This window comes from Urocitellus parryii, chromosome 15 (genome assembly GCF_045843805.1).
Source record: "Urocitellus parryii isolate mUroPar1 chromosome 15, mUroPar1.hap1, whole genome shotgun sequence".
Classification (NCBI taxonomy): domain Eukaryota; kingdom Metazoa; phylum Chordata; class Mammalia; order Rodentia; family Sciuridae; genus Urocitellus; species Urocitellus parryii.
In genome coordinates this window covers 48,134,750-48,160,145 of record NC_135545.1, presented here as the reverse complement: position 1 = coordinate 48,160,145, position 25,396 = coordinate 48,134,750, and the positions used below count along the sequence as shown (strand labels likewise).

The 25,396-nt window shown below is 43.1% G+C and overlaps 1 protein-coding gene and 1 pseudogene across 1 annotated transcript; both read left to right on the top strand.

The window, feature by feature from the left end:
• Window positions 1–282: 282 nt before the first annotated feature.
• On the top strand, window positions 283–25,396 carry Mlkl (mixed lineage kinase domain like pseudokinase). The gene is made up of 11 exons (XM_026399247.2): window positions 283–557; window positions 6,044–6,502; window positions 10,710–10,784; window positions 11,904–12,099; window positions 14,735–14,832; window positions 19,320–19,455; window positions 21,178–21,259; window positions 23,655–23,806; window positions 24,001–24,050; window positions 24,305–24,445; window positions 24,791–25,396. The coding sequence occupies exons 2-11, from the start codon at window positions 6,046–6,048 to the stop codon at window positions 24,820–24,822; spliced, it is 1,419 nt and encodes a 472-aa protein (XP_026255032.2). The 5' UTR covers window positions 283–557; window positions 6,044–6,045; the 3' UTR covers window positions 24,823–25,396.
• Window positions 14,977–16,878, top strand: LOC113190092 (14-3-3 protein theta pseudogene; annotated as a pseudogene).

Below are 25,396 nucleotides of genomic sequence, written 5' to 3'. Positions count from 1 at the left end.
GCACTGGTGAGTACTCTGACTTGTTCCTGAGTGCATTGGGGGAAGGTGGGGAAGAGTGTGGGAGGGGGCATATCAGGAGGAAGGCCTTGGCTGGGAGCCACCTAGAAAGGGGCTCCACGGAGCCAGGACACCATGAGTATGGAGCTTGGCAGGAGGAGCCTCCAAAGAGGGAGCTTCGAGGCGTGTCACAGCGCAGCGTACTGGCATCCCGGACGTGGGGGCAGTGACCTCCGGAGGACCCAGAACGGAAACAGCCGTCGCACAGGCTGATTGGAGGGAGGCTGCCCAGTCGCAGCCCTGTAGCCGCGGTTTCACTTGAGGAGGGAACTAGACAGCAGGTCGCCACCAGCCACTTGTGGAGTCCCACATCGCCAGCTGGAGCGCGGAGCACGGGACACGCAAGGGAAGGAGGCGCAGAGGACTCGAGACCCCCAGGGCTGGGCACACTCCCCTGTCCCCGGGACAGAAGGCAATCGTCGGAAAAACGGGAGGGAGGAGGCGGTCTATCTGAAATAGTCGCGGGACAGACTGAACGTACGTCCCTCGGAAGGACGAGGGTGAGCTCAGGTCGGTCCCGGGGCGCGCGGACTCCTGGGCGGAGATGGGGGCGATCCGGGTCGGAGGCAGGGGCTGAGCCACTCGCCGGGTTCCTGGAACTCGGAACCGCGTTGGTTTCGTTTCCTCTGCTCCGACGGGTGGAGCTGTCATTCTATCTCCGCTCGGACGGGTGGAGCTGTCAGTCTATCTCCGCTCCGATGGGTGGAGCTGTCAGTCTGTCTCCTGCCACAGCAGGGTCGCAGCATAGCGGTGGGATCGCTGAGCGGCAGGGGCGCGGACCTGCCGGAACTATCCCAGCAGCCCTGGACTGACAGCTTTAGGCGGTCACTGGGGCGATCGCCAGGATCGCGGGTTTCGGTTCTGGAGGGTGCCTGCCCTCTTCCTATACGGGGATCCATTTTAAGGGAGGAAGCGGGGAAGAAGGAAGAGAGAGAAAGAGAGAGTCAGACAGACAGACACCCGCCTGGCTGCCGCCTGGGGCGAGGCCGGCTTCCCGCGTGCCCTTTGCTCACCCCAGAACCCAGGAGAAGCCTGAGGACGCTGGCCAGCACCGGCTCCTCGGAGGTGACAAGAGGACCCAAGAACCATACGGCAGGGCAAATACTGCGGGGGGGGGGGGGGAGTGTCCTCCAGGCCTCAGAAGTAGAGTGACTTGTGTGACAGACTGAGGACCAACCGATGTGCCCCGTATCACTTGCGGTCTGAGATAGCATAAAACACCCAGCGCCGCTGCTCGACGCAGAGCAAACGAACCAACCGAACCAACGAACCCGAGGCGATGCGAGCAGGAAGGATCACTGAATTTTTGGTGATTGACAACATGCACCTGCATGCTTTAGGGTGATTTTCGCGTTCGTGGTGGCCAAGAAAGGTATTACATTGGCCTTTACAGACCCGGATGGGTGACAGCCCAAATCGGAGTTTCTGTAGCTGAAGTTTCCAGGAGACTTTCTTGAGGAACTGAAGCCAGCAGGGAAGGTGTTGGCAGCAGCCAGCTTCTTCAACCTCTGCGCTCTGCGGAGACAGAAGCAGGTGTGAAAATATTGCTCAGACAATTGGATTTCCGCTTCCGAGCTCCAAATTCCAGTGGCTTTCTTGCTGAGCCTCATCATAAAACAACATCTCAGCAGTAACCAATCAGAAAGGATAATTGGGGAAATATTCCACTCATGGAAGTGATCATTTATTTTTTTTCAAGTTGAGCACAGAATTTTATTTCAATACAACACGAGAGAAAGACAATGATAATTTTAACAGTATAGAGCATGAAATGTTATGGTCATAACATAATGGGAATGTTCTCCAAGTTGAAAAGAAACAGGTAATCCATTATAATTCATCAGAGGCTCCCAAGCTCAGCATTCTGAATTATGTTTATATATTAAATTGATAGTAGAAGGCTGTCGGCAGAAAGAACAAATGTTTGTTCTTCCAGATAAATTCTATGCACATAATTTCATTTAAAACTCCATAAACTTCAAACTCCAAACACTTTCCAGAATATAAGATTCACAAGAAGACAAATACCCCGTATGTAAGAGATTCTGTATATCACAATTAGCTGAGTTCAAATATTTGGTTGAATGATACTAAATTTTGTAGGATTTTCATAAGCTGCTCAGTCTTCTTGAGCATCAGACTGTACCTTAGGATGAGTAAAGACTATTTGTTTCCCTTTATATTTAAAAATGGCCTAAGTCCCAAGAGAGGCTTACTAAATGTCCATGCAATAAAAATATTTTAGTACAAAAAAATAAATAAAAAATAAAAATAAATTAAAAAATATTTTAGTACAACATTTAGCAATATAAACTATGCCTTTTATAAATGAAAAGAGAAACTACCTCTTAACTGGAGCTGACCAATACTGGGATATATGGGCAGGACAACCTTATCCACCCTGAGTCTTGGCAGTCTGAGGCTGCTGCAGGCACAGAGATCAAGGAAGCATACAAGTTATGACAACCCTAGCACAGTGAAGTAAATAAAAAGTGTCAGGGCAAGTGGCATTTTGACATATTTTCACCAGCAAAAGTCACAGAGATGTAGAGCTGATGCAACCAATCTGGGCTAAAGCCTTGTCTCCTTTCCAGGTTCCAGAACCATCTCTGAAGGTCTCCCTGGCTTCCTGCTTTTGTGATGCCTTCCTTCCCTGTGCTGCACTAGTCTTCTGTTATATTCTTGCATTTACATCAGCCAACTGCTGAGTGAGTAAGTAAATGTATGGTGCACAAGTTCATATAAATATCTATACACACAAAGGCCTGAACAGTCCATACTGTGGTTCCTTTTATAGCCATGTGTCCCAGGAAAAAAAACATTCTTGACCACAGCTAATTCCCTTACCTCCTTCAAGTTTCTGATCATTATCAGAGCGAAGCCTACTTTGACCATTATATCTTTCACAACTTGACCACCCCATGCCCCATTCCTCTTCATCCCCTTCATCCTATTTCACTTTCTTTATATCACTTATCACCTTTGAACAGACTAGGACTTAACTCACTATGTTCCCGGTTTAGGATCTGGCTCAAACTAGAATGATAACTCTACAAAGGCAAGAACCTTCATAGTGGTGTCAATAGCTCAAGAAATATTGTTGGGTAACTGAACAATAAATATCTTCTAAATAATTTAGCCACAAAAATATCTAAAATCTCATTTTTAGATTATCTGATCTATAAAACATCAAACAGTGACCAAAAAAATGACTCTGCAAGAAAAGATTCCTTTGGGCTTATTCCATTTTTTACATGCATCTGTTTAGGGCACTCAGAACACATGGCATGAATTAGGATAATCTTAAAAAGCAAGAACTTAATTGGACCACAGACTAAATGAAACCCTTGATTCAAGGTTTTTAAATATACCTAAAAAATCTAATTCAATTAAATCTGAATTAGAGTATTCCAGTAACTCTCTGTCCCTGGCTAGTCCAATATCATTCATAAATTCAACATAGAGAAGGTGTGGTTTGCTGGCTTATATTTTTAACTATCAAAATAAGTGCAAATGATAAGAAGCAGTGATTTAGTACATGAATCAGGACCTGCAGATATATGGATGAGATGTGCTTCTCCACTTTGGTCAGACATCTTAACATTACAGATATATGTGTACATATGTGTATGTTGCATGGATAGAGCATTAATTTTATTGTTAGTACTTCATTTAGTTCATTTTCCACAAACAACAATTACAAGTTCAATGTGAGAGATCAAAAAGGTCAAAAGAAAAAGAAAGAATGTTATCTGCATAGCTTTTCTTCCAGTTTGGTGCCAGTACCTGCATTCCAGAGCACACTGTAATTTGGCGAGTGGATAGCAAGCAACAAATCTCGGGAAGCATCTTGATTTCACAACCACTGAATGTCCCGCTTAGGTCTGGCATGCTCCTGCATCTCCCACTGAGCTACTCCTGCTGCCACATATCAAACAAAATGATCTTCCCATTGACCTCAGCAGAAGCTAAGCGCCAGCAATATGGTGAGCCAAGGTTATAGTGGTAGTTTTCCCTGGCCCATTTAACCTCAACAACATCAGCTTTATGTTTTACTAAAACTTGAAGCGTTTGGGCAGTCCTGGAATCCATCACTACCACCAGCAAATGACATCCATAAGCAATTAAACCTTGCTAGCCCCAGGCCACCGCCGCCTTGTTGCGGGTGTTGAGGGTCCCGGTGAAGGTGCCGGCCAACACCTTGAAGTTCACCGTGTAAGGCAACGTCGCAGGATCTAGCCCAGGCTTTGCAGGCGGCCAAAGCTTGGAAGTGACCATTTAAATAATAAATTTTACAAGAAATGTGCTGTCATGGTGTGAAAAGCAAAACTTCACAAATAAAGCTTAAAGAAACAGGGACAAGTGTTTTGTTTCTAGTTGGGATGATTAAAATTTGCAAACCTGGCAGCCCTTCCCACATGTAAACAAAATTTAAGGTACTGCCAAGAAAACTCCCAGTAGTATGCTTTGAGATTGAAACCAAATGACCCTAAAGTTCATTTGACATGGAAATTAGTGGGCATAACCAAGATTTTTAAAATAATCTAAAAATAAATAATAGTCTTGAAACTCTAAAAAAATAACTATAAAGGGACTCACCTGTAAGATATTTAAATATATTAAAAACTGGCTGGGGGTATAGCTCATTGAGTGAGCACATGTTAGCATGTGTGAGGTCCTGAGTTCAACCCCTAGCATCAACTAATTATTTAGCTAAATTAAAATTAAAAACCTCAGCAAGTAATATCATATAGGGTCTGTTAAGAATACGACAAGGATGTCAAAGGAATGAAAGGGAATGTAAATGTGTGTGTTGGGGGCTGGGGTTGTAGTTCAGTGGTAGAGCACTGGCTAGTCCAAATTCAATACAGTGAAGGTGTGGTTTGCTGGCTTATATTTTTAACTATCAAAATAGGTGCAAATGATAAGAAGTAAGGATTTTAATACATGAATCAAGTTATATCCCTAGCCCTTTCTGTTTATTTATTTTTTGTTTTGTTTTAAGGCAGAGTCTCACTAAGTTACTTAGAGCCTCACTCAATTTATGAGGCTGGTCTCAAACTTGCCATCCTCCTGCCTCAGCCTCCCAAGTTGCTGGAATTACAGATGTGCACTACAACACTTGGCAATAATTGCTAATTTTAAAAGTCAAAAACCCTTAAACTGGTAGTATTGGTAGTCATGAAATAAGTTCACTTCAATCGTCATAAAAAAATAAAAATCTGACCAGCATCAGTTGCCATTAACACTATGTGTTTGCAGCCTTTCACCTCCAGGGCTACAGCGAATGATTATACTCTTGACTCTCAAAAATGGAGAAGTGAAAGATAAACTAGAAAGTCCACATTTCTAGGAAAGTGGAAAGAAGCATATATCTTTGTGACAGTGAAGACTATTCCTAGCTCAGCTTACTCCACATGTTTGAGTTGCCTGCCTGGCCCCTCAATACTTCTATATTAGTTAGAATAGGCTCATCTGATCAAATAAATAGACCCCCAGATATAATGGCTCACATGCCATAGAAGCTTGGTCCTCACTCACTTCACAGTCCACAGCAGAGGCTCCAGGCCTGTAGGCAACTCTCTTCCAAGCCATTATTCAGGGACCCAAGATCCTTCCTTCTTGGGGATCCTTCCCCAGTTCCTTGGGCTGCATCCAGCAGGCAGAGGGAGAGAGGTGAACCTGCCTCAGCCAAAGGAGCTCAGGTGTCATCCAGGCACACACCATTGGTGAGAACGGGTTACATGGCCACATGGAGACCCAAGGAAGGCTTGGAGCTGTGGTCTTAGCTGGACCGACACTCCCCAGCCTCAGCTGCTGTGACGGAAGAGCAGAACAGATTTTGGTGGGCAGCAAGCTGTCTCTACTTTACATGAAAATAGTGAGAGACGGCTGAAGCACTGGAATCACAGACACTCTGCCTTAGCAGAGTAGTAAATACACGGGTGGCACTGGGACTTCAGTCCTTTCCTTCTGTTTCTTCTAGGTATGGATAAGCTGGCGCAGATCATCTCCTTCGGCCAGCTCATCTACAAACAGTGTGAAGAGATGAAATACTGCCAGAAGCAGTGCTGGCGTCTGGGGAGCCGGGTCCACAGCCTGCTGCAGCCTCTGAAGATGCTCCAGGACCAAGGAGAGAGGAAACTGTCCGCTGAGATAATGGCTGCCCTGAACCATTTCGAAGCTGCCCTGGAGGAAGCTAAGAGGCAGATAGAAAAGTTCAGCAGTAAATCTAATATCTGGAAGTTTCTAAAGGCAGGTGATAACAAGATACTCTTCAGGGAAGTGAATGAACAGCTGAGAGACGTCTACGAGGAGCTCTCATTGCTACTTCAGGCTGATCAGCTTATTTTCAGGGTCAGCCAAGGAGCATCCTGGGCACAGGAAGATCAGCAGGATGCAGAGGAAGACAAACAAGTCTTGCAAAGCTTACCCCAAAGAATGGGTAAGCTGGTTTGGTTTGGTTTGGTTTTGGTTTGGTTTTGGGGGTGAAATTGGAAGCATTTTAGTCACACTTTGATTTATCAAAAGGAGCAGAAAGGATGAGCCAAGTTTGAGCAGTTGTGTGTTCTGGTGGCTCAGAAATCCTAACATCCTGGGCCCAGATATGGTGGGGGCTGGTGAGATCTGGGCAAGCCAGTGTAGGGGGGGAGATGATGCTGACGAGTTTCCTGTGCTTCCTCAGTTTTTCTTTGATGTGATTCCTGAAATTTCAGAGGCTCCCTCCTTCCAGACTCTCTTCCAGGACTCTCAGTTAAGATATAAGTGGTCCAAAAGAAGAATTAAGTATTTAACTAAGCAAACACAAATTTGATACAGCATGCCCAGCCCTGTTCTAAGAATCGGGGATAGAGCACAGAGCAAAATTGACAAAATCTCTGCCCTCATGGAATGTAAAGTCTGCCAATAGAGAGTTAAGTTATTTTATCAGAATGTGATTTAAAAAAAAAAAACATGAAATAAGCCTGGCGGGTTGGCTCATGCCTGTAATTCCAATAACTTGGGCAACTGAGACAGAAGGATGGCCAGCAAGTTCCAGGCTAGCCTGGGCAATTTAGTAAGAACTTTTCTCAAAAGAAAAGATAAGAAGGGCCAGAGATAAGCAGGCACGATGGTGCATGCCTGTAATCCAGCCACTTGGGAGGCTGAAGCAGGAGGATCATGGGCTTGAGGCTAGCTTCAGCAAAGTAGAGAGGTCCTAAGCAACTTAGTGAGACATTGTCTCCAAATAAATGAAATAAAATAAAAAAGGTTGGGGATGTAGCTTCATGGTAAAATGCAACCAGAGTTTAATCCCCAGTACCAAAAACAAAAAAGAAGGGGGACCAGGTATGTGGCCCAGTGGTAAAGCACCCCTGGGTTCCATCTCCAGTACTGAGAGGAAAACAAAAATCCATAAATCATAAAGTGGGGTAATGAGATGTAAAGTGAATATGGATGAAGAAAGAGTGGTCAGGATGATGGGATAATATTTGAATGGACATCTTGAATAAGGAGAAAGAGCCAGTCATCAGAGATGTGGAGAAAGAGCAATTTGGGCAGAGGAAACAGCACACATAAAGGTCCTGGGGTAGGAATAGATATGGCATGAGTAGCCAAATAGCTGTATGGCAAGGAAGAGCCGCAAGGCCAGATGCCTTTGATGTAGTAGGTAAGGGAGAGAAAATAGTACCACATAAAAGTAGGGAAATAAAACAGAAAATACAGGAGCGAGGACAGGAAAGGCCATGGGGCCATGAGAAGAAATTAAATTTTATTGCAAGAGTCATAGGAAACCAGTGAATGGAAGTCCTTCAACATGGCCTGTCATGATTTGATTTGTAGTGAAAGAAAATCACTCAGGTCACCATATGGCAAATGGACAGGAAATGCCTTGAAGGTTGTATTACCCAATTACTGCAATTAATGATGCTGTACAACAAACCCCATAAAACTCAGAGGCTTCAAGAAATAGTTATGACTGGGTGCGGTGGTGCATGCCTGTAATCCCAGCGGCTTAAGAGACTGAGGCAGGAGGATCATGAGTTCAAAGCCATCCTCAGCAATTTATCGAGGACCCAGGCAACTTGGTGAGACCCTGTCTCAAAACAGAATACAAAAAAAAAAAAAAAAAAAGGCTGGGGATGTGGCCCAGTGGTTAAGAACCCCTGAGTTCAATTCCTGGTACAAAGAGAGAAATAGTTATGAATTCCCCCGTTTATGGGTCTGCAGATCTGTTGCATGTTTCCTGATCTTAGGTGGGCTTGGCTGTGCTTGGCTCCAGGCACCAAATCTGGTTTGGGTCTGCTCTGTGCATCTCATTCTGGAGCCCAGGCTGAAGGAGCAGTGAGTACCTGGGAAATGTTCTTCTCATGGCAGAATTGCAAGAAGGAAACCTTAACTAGGTTAACTTAACCTTAACTAGGTTAGCACATTTTAAGCTTCTACTTACATCACATCTAAAGCATGGAGCTGGGGAAGTAGTTTGCCCGCTCTGATGCTATGGCAAGGGTGTGGGTATATACTACCTCTACCTGGGACTGAAGAATTAGGACCTTCTCTACTGGTCAGAATGGAAGTGTGAGCCCAGTTAGAAGCCCAGTGTGAGCCCAGAAGAAGGAAGAGAGAGGAGGCGTGGAAACAAATGAGGCCTCGTTAGGGATCTTGCACAGATCCTGGTGACATGAATTCCAAACCCTTCCCTCTGGTAAGGATTGTGTGCCGAGAAAGAGAATGAGGAAGAAAAATGCATATGGCTGAACCTTCTAGGTGCTGCATCCCAGAGGAGTAATAGTTCCACCACCTTGATATGGAGAGCGACCTGTCCCCTGTGGAGTCAGCAAGAGACACCAACCAGGACAATCCCGGAGACCTGCCACCAAAAGGGGTCCTTTTCTGAAATGAGGGAAACTGGTCCCCCAGCTGAATGCCTGCTATCAAGAAGGGCAATTAGCAGCTGGGGTGGATGGGGATGCCAGGATGGTACAGGGAGGCCGCCCTGGCTGGAGGGCGGGCGTGGCTCTAGTCTTCCTAGTCATCAGTGAGTGTTGATCTGCCTCCTTGTGGAGTCAGGAGACAAACAGGAGTTACAGAGTTGAGGACAGGACTTACTTCCAGCTCTTGCCTTTAAATATTTATAGCGTTATAGCTCTTGCCTTTAAATATTTTTTGTACATCCACATAGTACAAAATTCAAAAGGTACAAAAAGGACCCAGCATGAGAAGTAAATCTCCCTCTCTCCATGACCTTAAGGAGCCCTGTTGGCTTCCCCAGTACACAATCTCACTATCTACCAGTTTCTTGATTAGCCTTCCAGAGATGTCGGTACACAGCATACTAAATACACTTTCTTGATTCTTTTTTTCAATGAGTAATCTTGAATATTATTCCAGAGAGATATCCACAGAGTTCTCTAGTATACATGGACCAGGTATATTTAAGCAGCTCCCTGATTTGTTTGTGTGTAGAGATTGAACCCAGGAGTGCTTTACCACTAAGCTACATCCCCAGGCCTTTTTTTTAATATATATTTTTTAAGTTGTTGATAGATCTTTATTTTATGTATTTGTATGTGGTGCTGAGAATCGAACCCAGTGCCTCACACATGCTAGGCAAGCGCACTACCACTGAGCCACAACCTCAGCCCCTCCCCAGGCCTTTTTTTATTTTTTATTTTGAGACATGTTTTCACTAAATTGCTTAGAGCTTTGCTAAGTTGCTCAGGCTGGCTTTAAACTGGCAATCCTCCTGCCTCAGCCTCCCAAATTGCTGGAAGTACAGGTGTGCCCCATGGCACCTGGCAGCAGCTTCCTTGATGGACATGTAAATTGTGTTCAATTCTTCACTATTATAAATAGTCTTGCAATGATCATCTTTGTATGTATTTTAGAAGAACTTTAGGAGATACTCCCTTTAGTGAAATTACTAGATCTCTTTGCTAGGTCAAAAGCTATAGGCATTTTTTATTTATTTATTTATTTGTTTGTTTATTTATTTATTTATTTATTTATTTTGTGTGTGTGTGTGTGTGTGTGTGTGTGTGGTGCTGGGGATTGAACCCAAGGCCTTGGGCATGCAAGGCTAGCATTCTACCAACTGAGCTATGTCCCCAGCTTGGCACTCCCTGATTTGTGTGTTTGTGTGTGTGTTTTGATAGAGGTTGCTAGATTATCCTCTACAGAGGTTAGACAAATGTCACTCCTACCAACAATGGATGAGATTGTCTCTTTTTCCATAGTTTATATGAGTATATATTTTAGGATAGATTAGGTTATGCAACTCACAATCTTACAGAAACAAGTCTATTCCTCTTTCTCAGGCAGAGTCCATAAGACCTTCCAAGGTGACTTTCTTCCTTTGGGCATGCTTTTAGCAACAGGCACTGACTTGCCACTCCCAGAGCAGCCAGGGAGGAATCTCCTCAGACTCCACGACATCCTTCCCCTGGGAGGTGACACAGGTCTCTCTCTCACTTCCTTTTTTGGCCACAGCCAGACCTCAGGGCACTTCCTGAGTTCCTTGAAGTAGAAAGCTGAATATTGGTGAGCAGTAGTATTTCCTACCACAATGACTATGATACGTAACTATCTTGATGGCTTTATGGCATATTGGTTTTGAGTAGCATGTTTTTCTTTTTCTCATCAGAGCTTGTATTGTTGCATATTTGTTGCAGAAAATGAAAACATTAAAGCTTCACTGAGGAGGTTGGAAATCAACATGAAAGAAATCAAGGAAACCTTACGGCAGTGTAAGTTGTCAGGAGCCCTGTTACAACCAAACTAGAAGCCACCTGTCTACTAGAAACTCCAGCCTCCCCCTGCCCCCGCCCTGCTCCGTTTTCGGCGCTGCATGGCTGGAAGCAGCCCACAGGTTTGGGGGTATGGCCACAGGGAGCACAGCTTTCTGTCCATTTGGATTCTTCCTGACCAGCATTCCTGTCCAAATACTCAACATTCCCTCTGTGAATAGCATGTATCTTAATCAACCACTTGTTACTGAAACACGTACCTGAGGTGATCAACTTGTAGAGAGAAGGTTCATTTGGGCTCACAGTTTCATGGTCTATTTGGCCCCGTTGTTTTTGAGCAAGGCAGTCCATCCTGGTGGGAACATGTGGCAGAGGAAAATTTTTCACCTCATGGATAAGAAGAAAAAAAAAAGAGGAAGAAACCAAGGTCCCACAATAACCTCCTAAAGTTTCTACCTCCCAAAAGCAACACCCTGGGGACCAAGCCTTTAACACATGGGTCTTTGGGGGACATTCCAGGTTCAAACTATAGCAGCCTCAAAGCTTCAATTCATTTGCTGAATGTCCAACAAGAAATTAAAGTCAAATTTGAAATGCTCATTCATTCATTCATTCATTCATTCCATAAAACGGTGAGAATCTGCTTCGCCAGAGGCTGTGCACAGCTCAGATGTGGTGAAGGAAATTGCCTTCAGGAAGCTCATGGCTTAGGGCAGGAGGAGGGTAGAGGAAAGAGACTGTGAACACATGACAGCAGTGTAGTTACTGAGCTTGAACTGTGTCTCTAGTTATCAGGTGAGAAATGATTAGACAATGACGCCAGGTACCCCAGTGTCAAGCTGTTTGGCAATAGGAGGAGGGAGAGACAAGAGTTAAGGCTGGAAAGACAGGCAGGATGGAAGAGGAGGGCAAGAAAGTACTGGGAGGGACCCTCCTCCTTCCCCTCCACCAGCTGGGTCTCTACGAGTTAGTCAGAGGCAGATTCCCCGGTGTGGAGTCAATCCACGGTGCCAGCCAGAGCTGGCTCTGGTGTAGAGCTTCCCACTCATGTCCCCACTGTGCCACTTCCCTTAGGATACCTTCCTTAACTTACTGGCTCTGTATCTCCTTCTGTCTCAGTGCTGGGCTCAGACTCATCAAAACCCATGCAGAAGATCCCACAGGACCAAGTCAAGGAGATTAAGAAGGAACAGCTTTTAGGATCCCCATGGATCCTGCTGAGGGAAGACGAATTCAGCACACTCTATAAAGGAGAGTACCATAGATCTCCAGTGGCCATAAAAGTATTCAACAAACCCCAGGCCAGAAGCATTGGGTAAGTCATTTTTTATGATTCTCTTCTATATATCAATACTTATTAATTCACCAAAAGGTGTATTGGTCCCATCTCTAGATGGAAAAATGGGACCCAAAAAGGTAAAATGACCTGCCCTCTACTATTAAGGAACAGAGTCTAGACATAGCTCCACGGCCACCACAATTTTACCTATAGATCAATTTTATTTGTGGATTTATGTATTTTTTAAACTTTGTTTCCTCTCAGTCCTTTTTTTTCATTTCTCCATCCCTTCCACACACAATAATTCCAGTGTTTTATTTGTATGTGTTCTTGTAATATGTATGCTTTTATTATTACGTGTATGCATTTATAACTTTTATAAATTGTAATGTGATAGGTCTATTGCCTACTTTTCTGAATTTGTTCACTCAGTGTCCTGGTACCTGAAGTCTTGCCATACTAACTGCTCTTCATGGTATCAATTCACATTCTGACTATTTTTATTCTTAGGTGGGAACAATATCTTTATTTTATTTTTATGTGGTTCTGAGGATCGAACCCAGTGCCTCTTGTGTGCTAGGTCAGCACTCTACCACTTGAGCCACAATCCCAGTCCTTGAGTATTTTTATTTTATAAATTAAATTTTTAACTAGAAAAAGCTTTATGTTCATTTGGTCCAAGTCCTGGGAGCCCTCCTCCTTCTCCTCCCGCTCTCCCTCCTCCTCCTCCTCCTCCTCCTGTATTAGAGATTGAATCCAGGGCTGCTCTGCCACTAAGCTACATTCCCCAGCCCTTTTTATTTTTATCTTTTGAGACAAGGTCTCGCTAAGTTGCTCAGGCTGGCCTCAAACTTGCAATCCTCCTGCCTCAGTCTCCTCAGTTGCCAGATTGAAGGTTTTGTGCCACCATTCCCAGCAAAAAAATATTTAATTTTGATGACATCCACTATATCAATATTGTTTTGTATAGTTTATATTTTCCATGTCATTCCTAAGAAATTATTGAGTGACTTAAGATCACAAAGATTTACTCTATTTTCGTCTAAGAATTGTATAGTTTGGGATCTTACCTTTAAGTCCAGGATATATTTCAAGTTAATTTTGATGAATTGTGTGGGGGTAGTCATTCAACTTAATTCTGTATGTGAATATCCTTTGTCCCAAGACCATTTTGTGAAAAGACTGTTCTTTCTCTATTGAATGGTCTTGGCACCCTTGTCAAAAATCAGTTGACGGGGGGCTGGGGTTGTGGCTCAGTGGTAGAGCGCCCACCTAGCATGTATGAGGCAGGGTTCAATCCTCAGCTCATAAAAATGTATAAATAAAGAAATAAAGATACAGTGTCCATCTACAACTAAAAACATATTTTAAAAAAAGCAATTGACCACTGGGGTGGGGGTGTAGCTCAGTGGTAGAGCTTGCCTAGCACACTTGATGCCCTGGGTTCAATTCCCAGCACCACAAAACAAAGCAGTTAGCCATAGACTTATGAGTTTACTTTTGGATTCTCCATTCCATTCCATTGATTTAAATGTGTGTCCTTATGCTAAAATGGCACTGTCTTGATTACCATAGATTTATAGTAAGTTTTGAAATTGAGAAGTATGAATCCTCCAACTTTTTTCTTTTCAAGATTGTCTTGATTCTTATGGGTTCTTTGCATTTCCATCTGAATTTTAGGATCAGCTTGTCAGTCTGACAAGGCATGGTGGTGCACACCTGATCCCAGCAACTTGGGAGGCTAAGGCAGGAGGATCACAAGTTCAAGAACAGCCTGAGCAACTTAGCAAGTTGCTCAAAATAAAGAAATAAGATGGTCTGGAAATGTAGCTCAACTGCAAAGCACCTCTGAGTTAAAAAAATAAATTAATTAACTGGGATTTTTGATAGGCATTATATTAAATCTGTAGATCAATTTGATATTATTAAAATTTCTGAACCATGAACATGAAAAAAAGATTATCTTACCAACTTATTTTATCAAAAGAAAAAGAAAAAAATGAGGAATTTCATTTTACCTGGAGATCAATTTGCAGACTGTCACCATCTTAGACATACTAAATCTTCCCATCCAAGAACATGGTATATCTTTCCATTTATTTAGATCTTTTTAAATTTATTTGAACAATGTTTTAAATATAAAGATTTCAGGCTACAAGACTTGGACTTCTTTTATTAATTATTCTTAAGTATTTTATTCTCTTTATAGTATTTTAAATGAAATTTTTTAAATTTTTTTTTTTTGATAGCACATGGAAATACAACTGATTTTTGTAGGCTTTGGACCTTCCCTGCACCTCTGGGTTCAATCCTCAGTAAAAGAAAAAAACAAAAACAAAATAAAACCCTTATCATCTTAGTTTGCCCAGTAAAACCTTATTGGTCATAAAAATACAATTGTACCAGACTGTTTGAAGTGCCAGTTAGCAAGTCCCATTATTCTGTGCACAAGCACTGTAGGGACTAATTCTGCTGCCAAGTTCCTCCAAGTACTACACGCTGCCATCAGAACTGAGCTGATTACAACACCCATTTTTCCTGTAATGCAGGGTGTTATAACCCCAAAGGGATGTTGATGATACCTCACCCCCACCCCACGTGCACACTATATTTATGCTCTTCAATCGGGCCTCCAGTTCTGAAACCCTCATTTCCCTTTTCACCCTCATAGAACCGTGAGGCATACCTTCAATAATGAGATCAGAACAATGAAGAAATTTGATTCCCCCAACATCCTGCGTATATTTGGGATTTGCATTGATGAAACAGGTAAGCAGATTTCTGGTCAGCGGGTTTGAGGCCCTGGATCGTACCTCCCGTGTTTTAATGTGTTGCATTTTTTTTAAGAACAGCTGAGAGGGTGGGATCTACGCCCTGTGGTTATTTTCAATGCCAGTTGTGGGGGATCTCAAGATGCATGCTCCCATCTTCTTTCAGGAGAGCAGGGCTTTAGCCCGAGTATTGGTTTGTGTTATGTGCCCTCGGCTCCTCTTGGCAGTCCACTAGGAACACAAAGGGTGCTTGTTCAGCTGCTGGTCTGGGTGATGGGTACATTTTGTTGCTATAAAACATTACAAATTTGGGGCTGGGGTTGTGGCTCAGCAGTAGAGAGCTCGCCTAGCATGTGTGAGGTCCTGGGTTCGATCCTTTTTTTTTTTTTTTTTTTTTTAATGAATTATATTTATTTATTTATTTATTTTTAGTTCTCGGCGGACACAACATCTTTGTTGGTATGTGGTGCTGAGGATCGAACCCGGGCCGCACGCATGCCAGGCGAGCGCGCTACCGCTTGAGCCACATCCCCAGCCCCCTGGGTTCGATCCTTAGCACCACATAAAAATAAGTAATTAAATAAAGGTATTGTGTCCATCTACAACTAAAAATATTTTTTTAAATAAATAAATATATTTTATTTAACTGGATATATAAGATTAAGAGGCACCATCTTGAGAACAGGAAAGGATTTTTTAAAACCAATAAATAAATTACATTCAACAAGAAAAGGTGGGGCTGGGTTTGTGGCTCAGCGGTGGAGTGCTAACCTAGCATGTATAAAGCACAGGGTTGGATACTCAGCACCACATAAAAATAAATAAATAAATAAATAAAAGGTATTGTGTCCAACTACAACTAAAAATATATATTTTAAAAAAGAGGTGTTTATATCTGAAGTATGATATATCCTTAAATGTTTTTCTTCTTATAGTACTCAAACTTCCAAACTGCCTGGAAAGTATCTTCTAAAATATAACTCATACTTTAAGTCATAAAAATAATGGCCAAGAAAAAAAATCAATTTAAGACAAAATTTATAGTTTATATTCTTAATACCCTTCAGTAAAAGAAAGAAACAAAAATTTAAAAACCCTTGTTACCTTCGTTTGCCCGGTCATAATCATCAATAATGAGATCAGAAAATAAAAATAAAAATAATATAAATAAAACATAAATATAAATAAAAGTATCAATTGCCAATTTATTAAAAGTAAATGAACTATATATATGCACTCTGTAGGTGTTGAAAATCTGATATATATATAAAAGTCACTCTTGGGAGACAAAGATCTGGAGGAGGAGGACTCCTGATCAGGGTCGGCACTCGCCCTGGCTTGCCTTGCCTCTGGCCAGGCCCCGGCCCCAGGGAGAAGACCCACCTGATCCAGAAGGCCAAGCTGGCCAGGCGCCACCTGCATAAAGGCTGTGACCCCGCAGGGCACCAAGCTGTCCAAGCAGGAGCACAACCTGCTCGGTGGCCTACAAGAACGTGGTGGGGGCTGCAGGTACGCCTGGGGGGTTATCTCGAGCATTGAGCAGAAAACCTACATTTCCAACAAGAAGTTGCAGCTGATTAAGGACTACTGGGAGAAAGTAGAGTCAGAGCTGAGTTCTGTCAGCACCACGGTCCTGGAATTGTTGGATAAGAATTTAATAGCAATGCCACCAATCCAGAGAGTAAGTCTTCCATCTGAAAATGAAAGGCGATTACTTTCAGGTACCTTGCTGAACTTGGTGACAATCGGAAACAAACTATGGGTAATTCCCAAGGAGCTTACCAAGAGGCATTTGATATAAATGAGAAAGAGATGCAACCCACACACCCATCCATCTGGGGATGGCTCTTAACTTTTCTGTAATTTACTATGAGATCCTTAATAACCCAGAGCTTCCAGCACCCTGGCTAAAACGGCTTTTATGAGTCCACTGCAGAACTGGATATACTGAATGAAGACTCCTGCAAGGACAGCACTCTCCATGCAGTTGCTTAGAGACAACTTAAGCATTGTGGACATGAGACAGTGCAAGAGAAGAATGTGATGCAGCAGAAGGGGCTGAAAACTAAATGCAAATAGGGTATCAACCTTCTTCCCTCAAGAAACCTTTTTACATATCTCCATTCCTTATTCCAGTTGGATTTCCTATAGCAAAGAAACCCATTCATGTTTATAGTCTTTTTACACTGCAGCTTTGGGAAGACCTCATTCCTTGATTTGCATTTGTCTTGGCCTTCCTGGTATGCAGTTACTGCTATAGAAAAGTATTAATAGCTTCATTTCATATAAACATAAGTAGATTTGTAGTTCTGGTATTCCCTTTACTATGTAATAGAAGTAGCCTATTGCTACCAGAATACAAGCATTGCTTTTTTTTTTTTCTAAAGAGAGAGTGAGAGAGGAGAGAGAGAGAGAGAGAGAGAGAGAGAGAGAGAGAGAGAGAGAGAGAATTTTTTTAATATTTATTTTTTAGTTCTCGGCGGACACAACATCTTTGTTGGTATGTGGTGCTGAGGATCGAACCCGGGCCGCACGCATGCCAGGCGAGTGCGCTACCGCTGAGCCACATCTCCAGCCCACAAGCATTGCTTTTTTTTAAAAAAAAAATACTTTTAGTTGTATATGGACACAATACCTTTATTTTATTTATTTACTTTTATGTGGTGCTGAAGTTCAAACCCAGTGCCTCACATACACTAGGCAAATGCTCTAGTACTGAGCCACAACCCCACAAGGATTGCTTTTGGCAAATGAAAGTGCATGTCATTTCTTAAACACTAGAAAGGGGAAATAAAACTACACAAGTCCAAGTCTAAAACTTTAGTCCTTTCCCATCCAGATTTGTGCACATGTGAGAGGGTACCCAGTTTGTCTGGTGATTGTTCTTTAGAGAGTTGAACCACTGTTGTGTGTTGCTAATAATTGACTACAGTCCCAAAAAAGCCCTGTGAAAATGTTATGCCCTCTGTAATCACAGGGTAACATAAGATAAAATTACATTTTATAAAACAAAATAAATAAATAAATAAACTCACTCTAACAGTATCTAAAATATTGCATCTTCGGTGACACACCTGAAAACCATCAAGCATTTTTATTTCCCTGGTTTTCATACTCCAGCAGTTAGTTCTACCCCTTTTTATCCATTCAACATTCATCCAGTACTTGTTTGATTTTGTTTTGTAAATATACTTAGTTATATGCCAACACAAAACACTGACAATACTCCTTGGTAAACAAGGAAATCCCCAAATAGTCCAAGCCTACAGCTTTGTTCCCAAAGCGAGGCACAGGTAAATGATAGATAGAAAGAAAGAAAAAAAAAAATCAATGGCCCTCATTGATGCAGTCAGAATGCTCCTGAGAGTCCACAACTGTTTGAGAATTTGCTAATGAAATCCTGAAGAAAGTTGCAACAGATCGCTCAGATACGTATCAGAGAATAAGTCTTTGATAATCTATTTATTGCCAAGATAACTGAAAACACAAAAGCCTTTTTATTAGATGTCAATTTCCTTTTCCTGTTTCTCCGTTTCTTCCTCATGTTTTTTGGAAATGCACTTTTTAGGTCTTTCTCTTCCTCATTTGATATTATCTGACTGGCTATTACTTTGAGACCACTTTTTATTTTCTAAATCTTTATTTATTGTAGAATTTATCTTTTCTTAATTCTGTTCGTCTCCCCTTGGCTTCCTGCTTGTTTTTTGTAGAAGGTAGTGATTTCTCTTGAGTGCTCTGCATTTAAAAGTTTGCTGCTAATCAATATGTAACCACAGGATTTACATGCAATAGGAAGCTGTGGGTTGCACTTGGGGCATGGTTTCATGGCCATCTTCACTTTCTTGGCTCTTAACTGCAGACATGTCCCTCTCTTTGGCAGTGGTGGCTTGGGCTCCTCCCCTAGTACCTCAACAGCCAGGCCTCCGCCCACCCATCTCTCCACGTTCTTTATTTTTTAACGTGGCTGCAATTCCCATTTCATCCCTTCTGGAAGTTTCTCCACAGCCTCAAGCCAACCTGATTTCAAAACTGAATCCCAATGTGAAGAGTTTCAGTGATGCTTATTCCCCTGGCTGAGGTGACTGATTCACCCTTTGTGTGGGGACTCTGGCATCTCCAGCCTAGGACCAGAGACCTAGACTTCTTGCCTGGGTGCCCCTCTCCAGCCCCTTGCACCTGTGCATTATTCCTTCTACACATACATACTAAGTGCCGTGTGAACAAAACACACATTTCCAGCCTCCTTGTGGCTTCCAGTTGGCTGGGGAAGACATATCTCAAATGACTACTCAAATGTAAAATTATGACCTCCCAGACACTATGAAGAAGAGCGAATTCTGGAGGTATCTGACTCATAGGTCAAAGGTTGGGAGAGAAATGGGGCTCACAGCAGATCTGTGTCTTGATGCAGAGAAGAGGAGATGTGGTCTGCAGGAAGCAGGAGCTCTGAGTGGACCTTCATAGTGTCTGGTTCCTCTCCTTTAGTGAGTCCACCTCAATTCTCCATCGTCACGGAGTACTGTGAACTGGGGACCCTGAGGGAGCTGTTGGATAAGGAAAAGGACCTCACCTTTGGTGTACGCATCTTCCTGGTCTTGGGAGCAGCCAAAGGCTTGTACAGGTACCCAGGGTGAGAGGGGGTGAGAGGGTGTAAATATACTTACTTTTTGAAAAATCTAAATAAACTGGGTGTGGCATTGCTCACCTGTAATCCCAGCAATTTAGGGGGCTGAGGCAGGAGAATCAAGTTCGAGGCAGCCTGGGAAACCTAGTGAAACCATATCTCAAAAAGGGTTGGGGATGTAGCTTAGCAGTAGAGCACATCTGGGTTCAATCCCCAGTACAACAAAAACAAAACAAAATAAAGACAAGACATTAAAATTTTAAAAAGAACACTTTATATCACTACCATAAATCAAAAGCCAGGATCACTTGCCACAAGTTAGTGACCACAAATGAAACCAAAGGCCGTAATTAAATTCTGGCTGGATGCGGCTGGCTGCTACAAGCTCCATGATACAAACCCACATCCTCTGTCCAAAGGAGGTTGCAGCTGACCTAGAGAGGGGTTAAGGACACCCAGAACCAAACTGAGACTATTTCCTTGGTGTAATTAGAGTGTAAATAATTGAAAGAAAGAAAATTTTCTCCCCATGTAATCTTGCATGCCCCTATATCCCATACTTTGGAAATACTGTCTTAGCTATTTATTTTAAATCAGCTTTTTTCCCTCAACTCCCAAAACCTAGTGGAATTTGTGGCAAGGGAATTTGTGACACTGTTAGTGTCACATCCAAATGCTTTCTGATCTTCTTTGCCAGCTCTGTAGTTCCGTTCTGCATTTATCATGCTTTGCTGCTAAAAGCCCAAGGCTGCTAGTTATCTGTAGGCACTGGAGTCCATTCACCCTTGTATGTGTGTAGTGCTGGGGATTGAACCCAAGGTCTTACACATGTTAGGCAAGTGCTCTACCACTAAGCTACTCCCCAGACTTTTTTTCTTGTGTCAGGATCTTGCTAAGATGCTGAGACTGACCTCAAACCTACAATTATCCTCCCTCAGCCTCCTAAATCACTGGGATTGTAGGTGTGTACCACCGCACCCAGCTCCCTTCACTCTTGTGGATAACTGAAAGTGCCCAGGAGTTTGATAGCCAGCCATCCCAATCCATAGCTATTGACCGGCATGACTACGAAGTCCCAGCTCCTTTGCCTCCTGTGGGACAAATCCTGAGGTGTAATTATGATCAGATTGAGCTGTGGATGCACCTGAAATCATACAATTTTGCTTGATTTCTTCTTCCCTGTCCTGCTTCCTCCATCCACTCACCAGTTTCTCCTGGGAGCCACTTGTCCCCAGATCCTTGGCTCCTAACGTACTTCTGCGAGAACCTGATCTAAGAGAGACACTATGACATCTGCCCAGCTGGAACTCAGGGGCTCTGTGAATCCAAAGCATTTGTCTATAAGTTGGTGGGAACCCTAGCTTCATATTCTGTCATAACCACAAGGGTCCCTGGCCTGGTGCAGCCATCTAGTCCTACCTCTGAGTGCTTTGATCTTCCCGGTACCCCCAGCAAAGTATCACAGAGCCTCCTTCATCCTTCTCTACCTAAAGTGACCCTGGTGCCAGAGTTCACACACTCCACCTTCCTGTCCAATGCATTCCAGCTCTGCTGTGTACTCACAGCATACATTGTCAAATCTCACCTCTGCATCTGGGTTCTCTGGGCTGTCCACTGATTTTTACCAGTGAGGAAGGCATGGTACTGGACAGCCTTGTTATCCCAGTAATGACTGTCTCTGCAACGGCCATTAATGCTCCCTGCCTTTGGTTGTCTCAGGCTACACCATTCGGAAGCACCTGAACTCCATAGCAATATCAGCAGCTCGAGTTTCCTGGTAACTGAGGGCTACCAAGTGAAGGTGAGCACACCCTTCATGGGCTCTTTGAATGAGTCAAACCTGCACGTCTGATATTAGGAGAGGATTGCAAATGTCTCAGGAAGGTTGTACTGCTTGTTTCTCTCCTCAATTTTGTTTATGTATGTATGTGTCTGTTTATTTACTTATTTATTGCAGTGCTGGGAATTGAATCCAGGGCCTCATGTATGTTAGGCTTTCTCTTTAATTTATTTAATTTAATTAATTAATCTATTTATTTTGGCACTAGGGATTGAACCCAGGGGTGCTTAACCACTGAATCACATCCACAGCTCTTTTTTTTTTTTCTTTTTTAATTTTGAGACAAGTTCTTGCTAAGTTGCTCAGGGCCTTGCTAAGTTACTGAGGCAGGCTTCAAAGTTGCAATCCTCCTGCCTCATCCTCCTGAGTCACTGAAATTAAGGAATGTACCACCACACTGGGCTTATTTTATTTTTTAACAGTGTAGATCATGGATTTTATTTTATTTTTCCTTTGTGTGTGTGTGTGTGTGTGTGTGTGTGTGTGTGTGTGTGTGTGTGAGTGTGGTACTGGGGATTGAACCCAGAGCCTTATGAATGTGAGAATGTGAGGCAAGCACTCCACCAACTGAGCTATAGCCCCAGCACTCTCATATTTTTATTGGTGCTTTATAATTAAAAGTAATAGCAAGATTTATTGTAACATATTCATATACGTACACTCTCCCTTTAATTTTAGAAATAGAGCTCAAATCCCCCTGGCAGTACAGCTTTCTGTGTGGCCACTGCAGAACAGATTCAACTATTACTTCCTGTTCTGATGCTTGCTTTACCTCACCACCCACTTAGCAGGGATAGACCAAGGGTCATTTCTCCTTAGATGCCTAGATACCACCACTTCTTTGTCCCTACAACACCCACAAGGGAACCTTCTTGGGTTCAACTAGTCTAGACGCACAGGACTCTCATGGGTCACACTTGGCATTCAGGGTCATTTGCCATTTGGCATTCAGTTTGCCAGCAATTCTTTCTTGTGGGAGTCCCCACCCCAGTGGTCCAGGAGATATTGACTTTGTCTTGTTGATTATGTGGCTATCTGGGCCTAGAAGTCGCATAATCTTAAGGAGTCAATATCTCTTAAAATAATTCTGCAGACAAACCTTCCAAGGTCCCTTCAAGGGACAAGCCAGTTCCCAGTTATAAGAATTGCTACAAAGCACAACATACCTATCAACTGTTTATAGTCCTCTTACCCACTAACCAATACCCAAAAGCAGTTTGCCACTCAGCAATCTTTTTTATCATCACAATGTTTTTTATCATCAGGAGCATAAGTGACAATCTACCTTTATCAGGTTTTCAGGGGAACAGAGCTAAAAAGGTTAACTGAAAATACACCATGATAGATTTTACTCAGAGAAGGAAAGGATTTTGTTGACTCATTGTCTACAATTCCCAAATACTAAAAGAATATTTTATTTGTCATCCATGGGTGGTCATCTTTCTTTGAGTCTTATGAGTGCAAGGGACAGCCCTGAATTAACAGAAGACAAGTCCCTTCTGCCTTTCACATACCTTTCTTCTTCCCAAAGCACTGTGTCCCACACTCTCATGGTCCTCATCCTGCCTGACTGTAACACATGCTATTCAGCCTTTCACCTCTGGTATCCAGCATGGGGCTGGATGTCAGATGACATCATGCTCAGCAAACATGTGAGCAAGTCTGTGTGTCTTATCCTTTTCCTGGCCTTGCCCCTAGATTTGAATACGTGGCTGACTTTGGAGCTGGCAGCCTTCCGCACACCGATGGTGCTAATGGCAGGTGTGCATAGAACAAAAACATACACTCCCATTAATTGTGCTGTGGCTTCTTTAAGAATACCACATGACCATGCAGGGTCAAAGAAGATAAATCACTCTTGTCATATAAAAATCCAATGGGACAGGCTGACCACCCTATGTGGGCAGATAGAACAGAGGGGTTTCCCCCATCATTTTTTTTATCTGCTTCTGGGAGAAAGCAAACCATAGCTCCATGCACCCCCCCACCCCATATCCTCAGTGAAACTGAGTCCTTAGCTGAGAAGGTCCTGTATCTAACATCGTTTTATTAGCAACAGCTTTAACTTACCAAGTCTTACAGGTGCTTTATAACCATCACCTCAAGTAATCTTCACTGCCATCAGGTTCATATTATAGAGAAGAAATCTCTACGTGCTTTTCTTGGTTCCTGCATTATGATAAACTCAGCTTTGATGCTAGCCAATATAGTAGCCATACAGTCAGTAGATACCATTGGAAATAAATCCCTCAAGGAGAAACCATACCCGAATAATCAAGTGTCACACCAACCCCCTACCCTGTACCCTCCGTCCAAGATCTTGCTGTTTCTCTCTGTCTTTAATACATCTCTCTAGCTTGCAGGATTTGAATTGAGTAAAACACAGACTTCCATCAGTCGGGAAACTAAAGGGAATAAAGCAGAGAGAGTCAATTCTACAGCTTATGTCTCACCTCAGGGACTGGAAAATGTGTTCCATAAATATGACATCAAAGCTGAAATATACAGGTATGTGCGCATTCTCCTGCAGATTCCAACTCAGATTAACAGAACAAGCAAAGTCCAAGTTGAACTCCTCTGAGGACTCTTATTGATAGTCCTCAGAGGAGTTGGGTGGTAATCAGAAAATTTACTTAGTTTCCTGAAAATGGCTAAAGGGGCATGGGAAAAGGAACTTAAGGTGTTCCTTGGTTTTCTTTTAGCTTTGGAATCGTCCTCTGGGAAATTGCCACGGGGAAGATCCCATTTGAAGGTAAGGAACCTGAAGGCTGACTCTGCTGGTGTTGGAATTGGGTCCCCTTACAGTGAACTAGAAATTCCCCCTCAGGCGCTCCCAAGAACTATTTTCTCCACTGGGGAACTGCCCGGGCTGGTCAGTGGGGGCTCTTGTTTTTGACATACTTGAAGTTCCTGCTTCTGATGCCAGCTGTCTGCATCCAGAGAGATATGGGTATGAGTGCCAAAACAATTTTTTAATTTTTTAAGCCTTTATAATTTCCATTCCAGGCTACAACTCTAAGGCGATTCACCAGCAGGTGGTTGTGGACCGGCAGCAGGAGCCACTGGGTGAAGACTGCCCTTTAGAGCTGCAGGAGATCATTGATGAGTGCAGGGCCTATGAGCCTTCCAAGCGGCCCTCTGTTAATGGTAGGGTTCTTTCTGGCGTAAAGAGCATAAGCCACATGCTTCACATTTGTGAAGGATTTCATTTTCACAAACTCCACCAAAGGACATTTGGCAATGTCTGAGGCATTTTTAGTAGTTGCAACTCAGGGGAGGTAGAGTGGAGTGTGCCGTGGCATCTAGATAGAAGTTAATCCAGAAAGAGAACTTGCTATCACAAAGGCTTGGGTGCAGATGAGAGATCCTGCCCCAGCCAGACCAGGGGTATGCAGTTTCTACACAACTGTGCAGTGTAGACATAATATCTGTGTTTCTAGCTTGGCTCTGAGTTCTCTGCTTTGGTCTGACTTTCTGTTCATTCATTTACAGGAATCTTAGAGAAACTGTCTACCTTTACTTAGTTGTATCAGAAACCTAAACCAAGGAGTCTCTGGACAAGAAGCACAAACTGGTCATGTCTCTCTCTCATATCCTTTGGCATCAAGCTACTATGGGTGCAAGGAGGCAGTACTTCTCTATTACAAATAGAAACCATTTGTAATTCCAGTCATACAGAGCACATCCTGCTCCCAGTGGTTTTTCCAAAAATATGCTTCTGACTATACCTATAGATGATCTGCAAAACTTGATAGATGATTTTCTGCCTATGCCTCTTGACAATGGGACTCTGCAGCTCCTTGCATTGAGAACTGGAAATCTGTTCTGTCTGAATCCGGGATGTCACTGTGACTTGATTCACTCAATAGAATGTGGAAGAGGTGACAGTATGCAAGTTCCAAAATTGGGCTTCAAGAGGCCTTACAAGTGCTCACTCCCTTTCTTGGAACCCTACTCAGCCATGAAATTGGGCTAGCAAGCTGGATAATGGGAGACCACATGGAGCACAGACAAGCTATCCCTGCTAAGATCATATTAAACCAGCCTGGCAACTGACCCAGTTATATGAGTGAGCCCAGGCAAGACCAAAACCACCCA

Coding starts and splice junctions, on each gene's coding strand:
- Mlkl (XM_026399247.2), top strand. CDS start 6,046: ATGGATAAGCTGGCGCAGATCATCTCCTTCGGCCAGCTCATCTACAAA. Junction 6,503..10,709: donor AAGCTTACCCCAAAGAATGG/GTAAGCTGGTTT, acceptor TATTTGTTGCAG/AAAATGAAAACATTAAAGCT. Junction 10,785..11,903: donor CAAGGAAACCTTACGGCAGT/GTAAGTTGTCAG, acceptor CTTCTGTCTCAG/TGCTGGGCTCAGACTCATCA.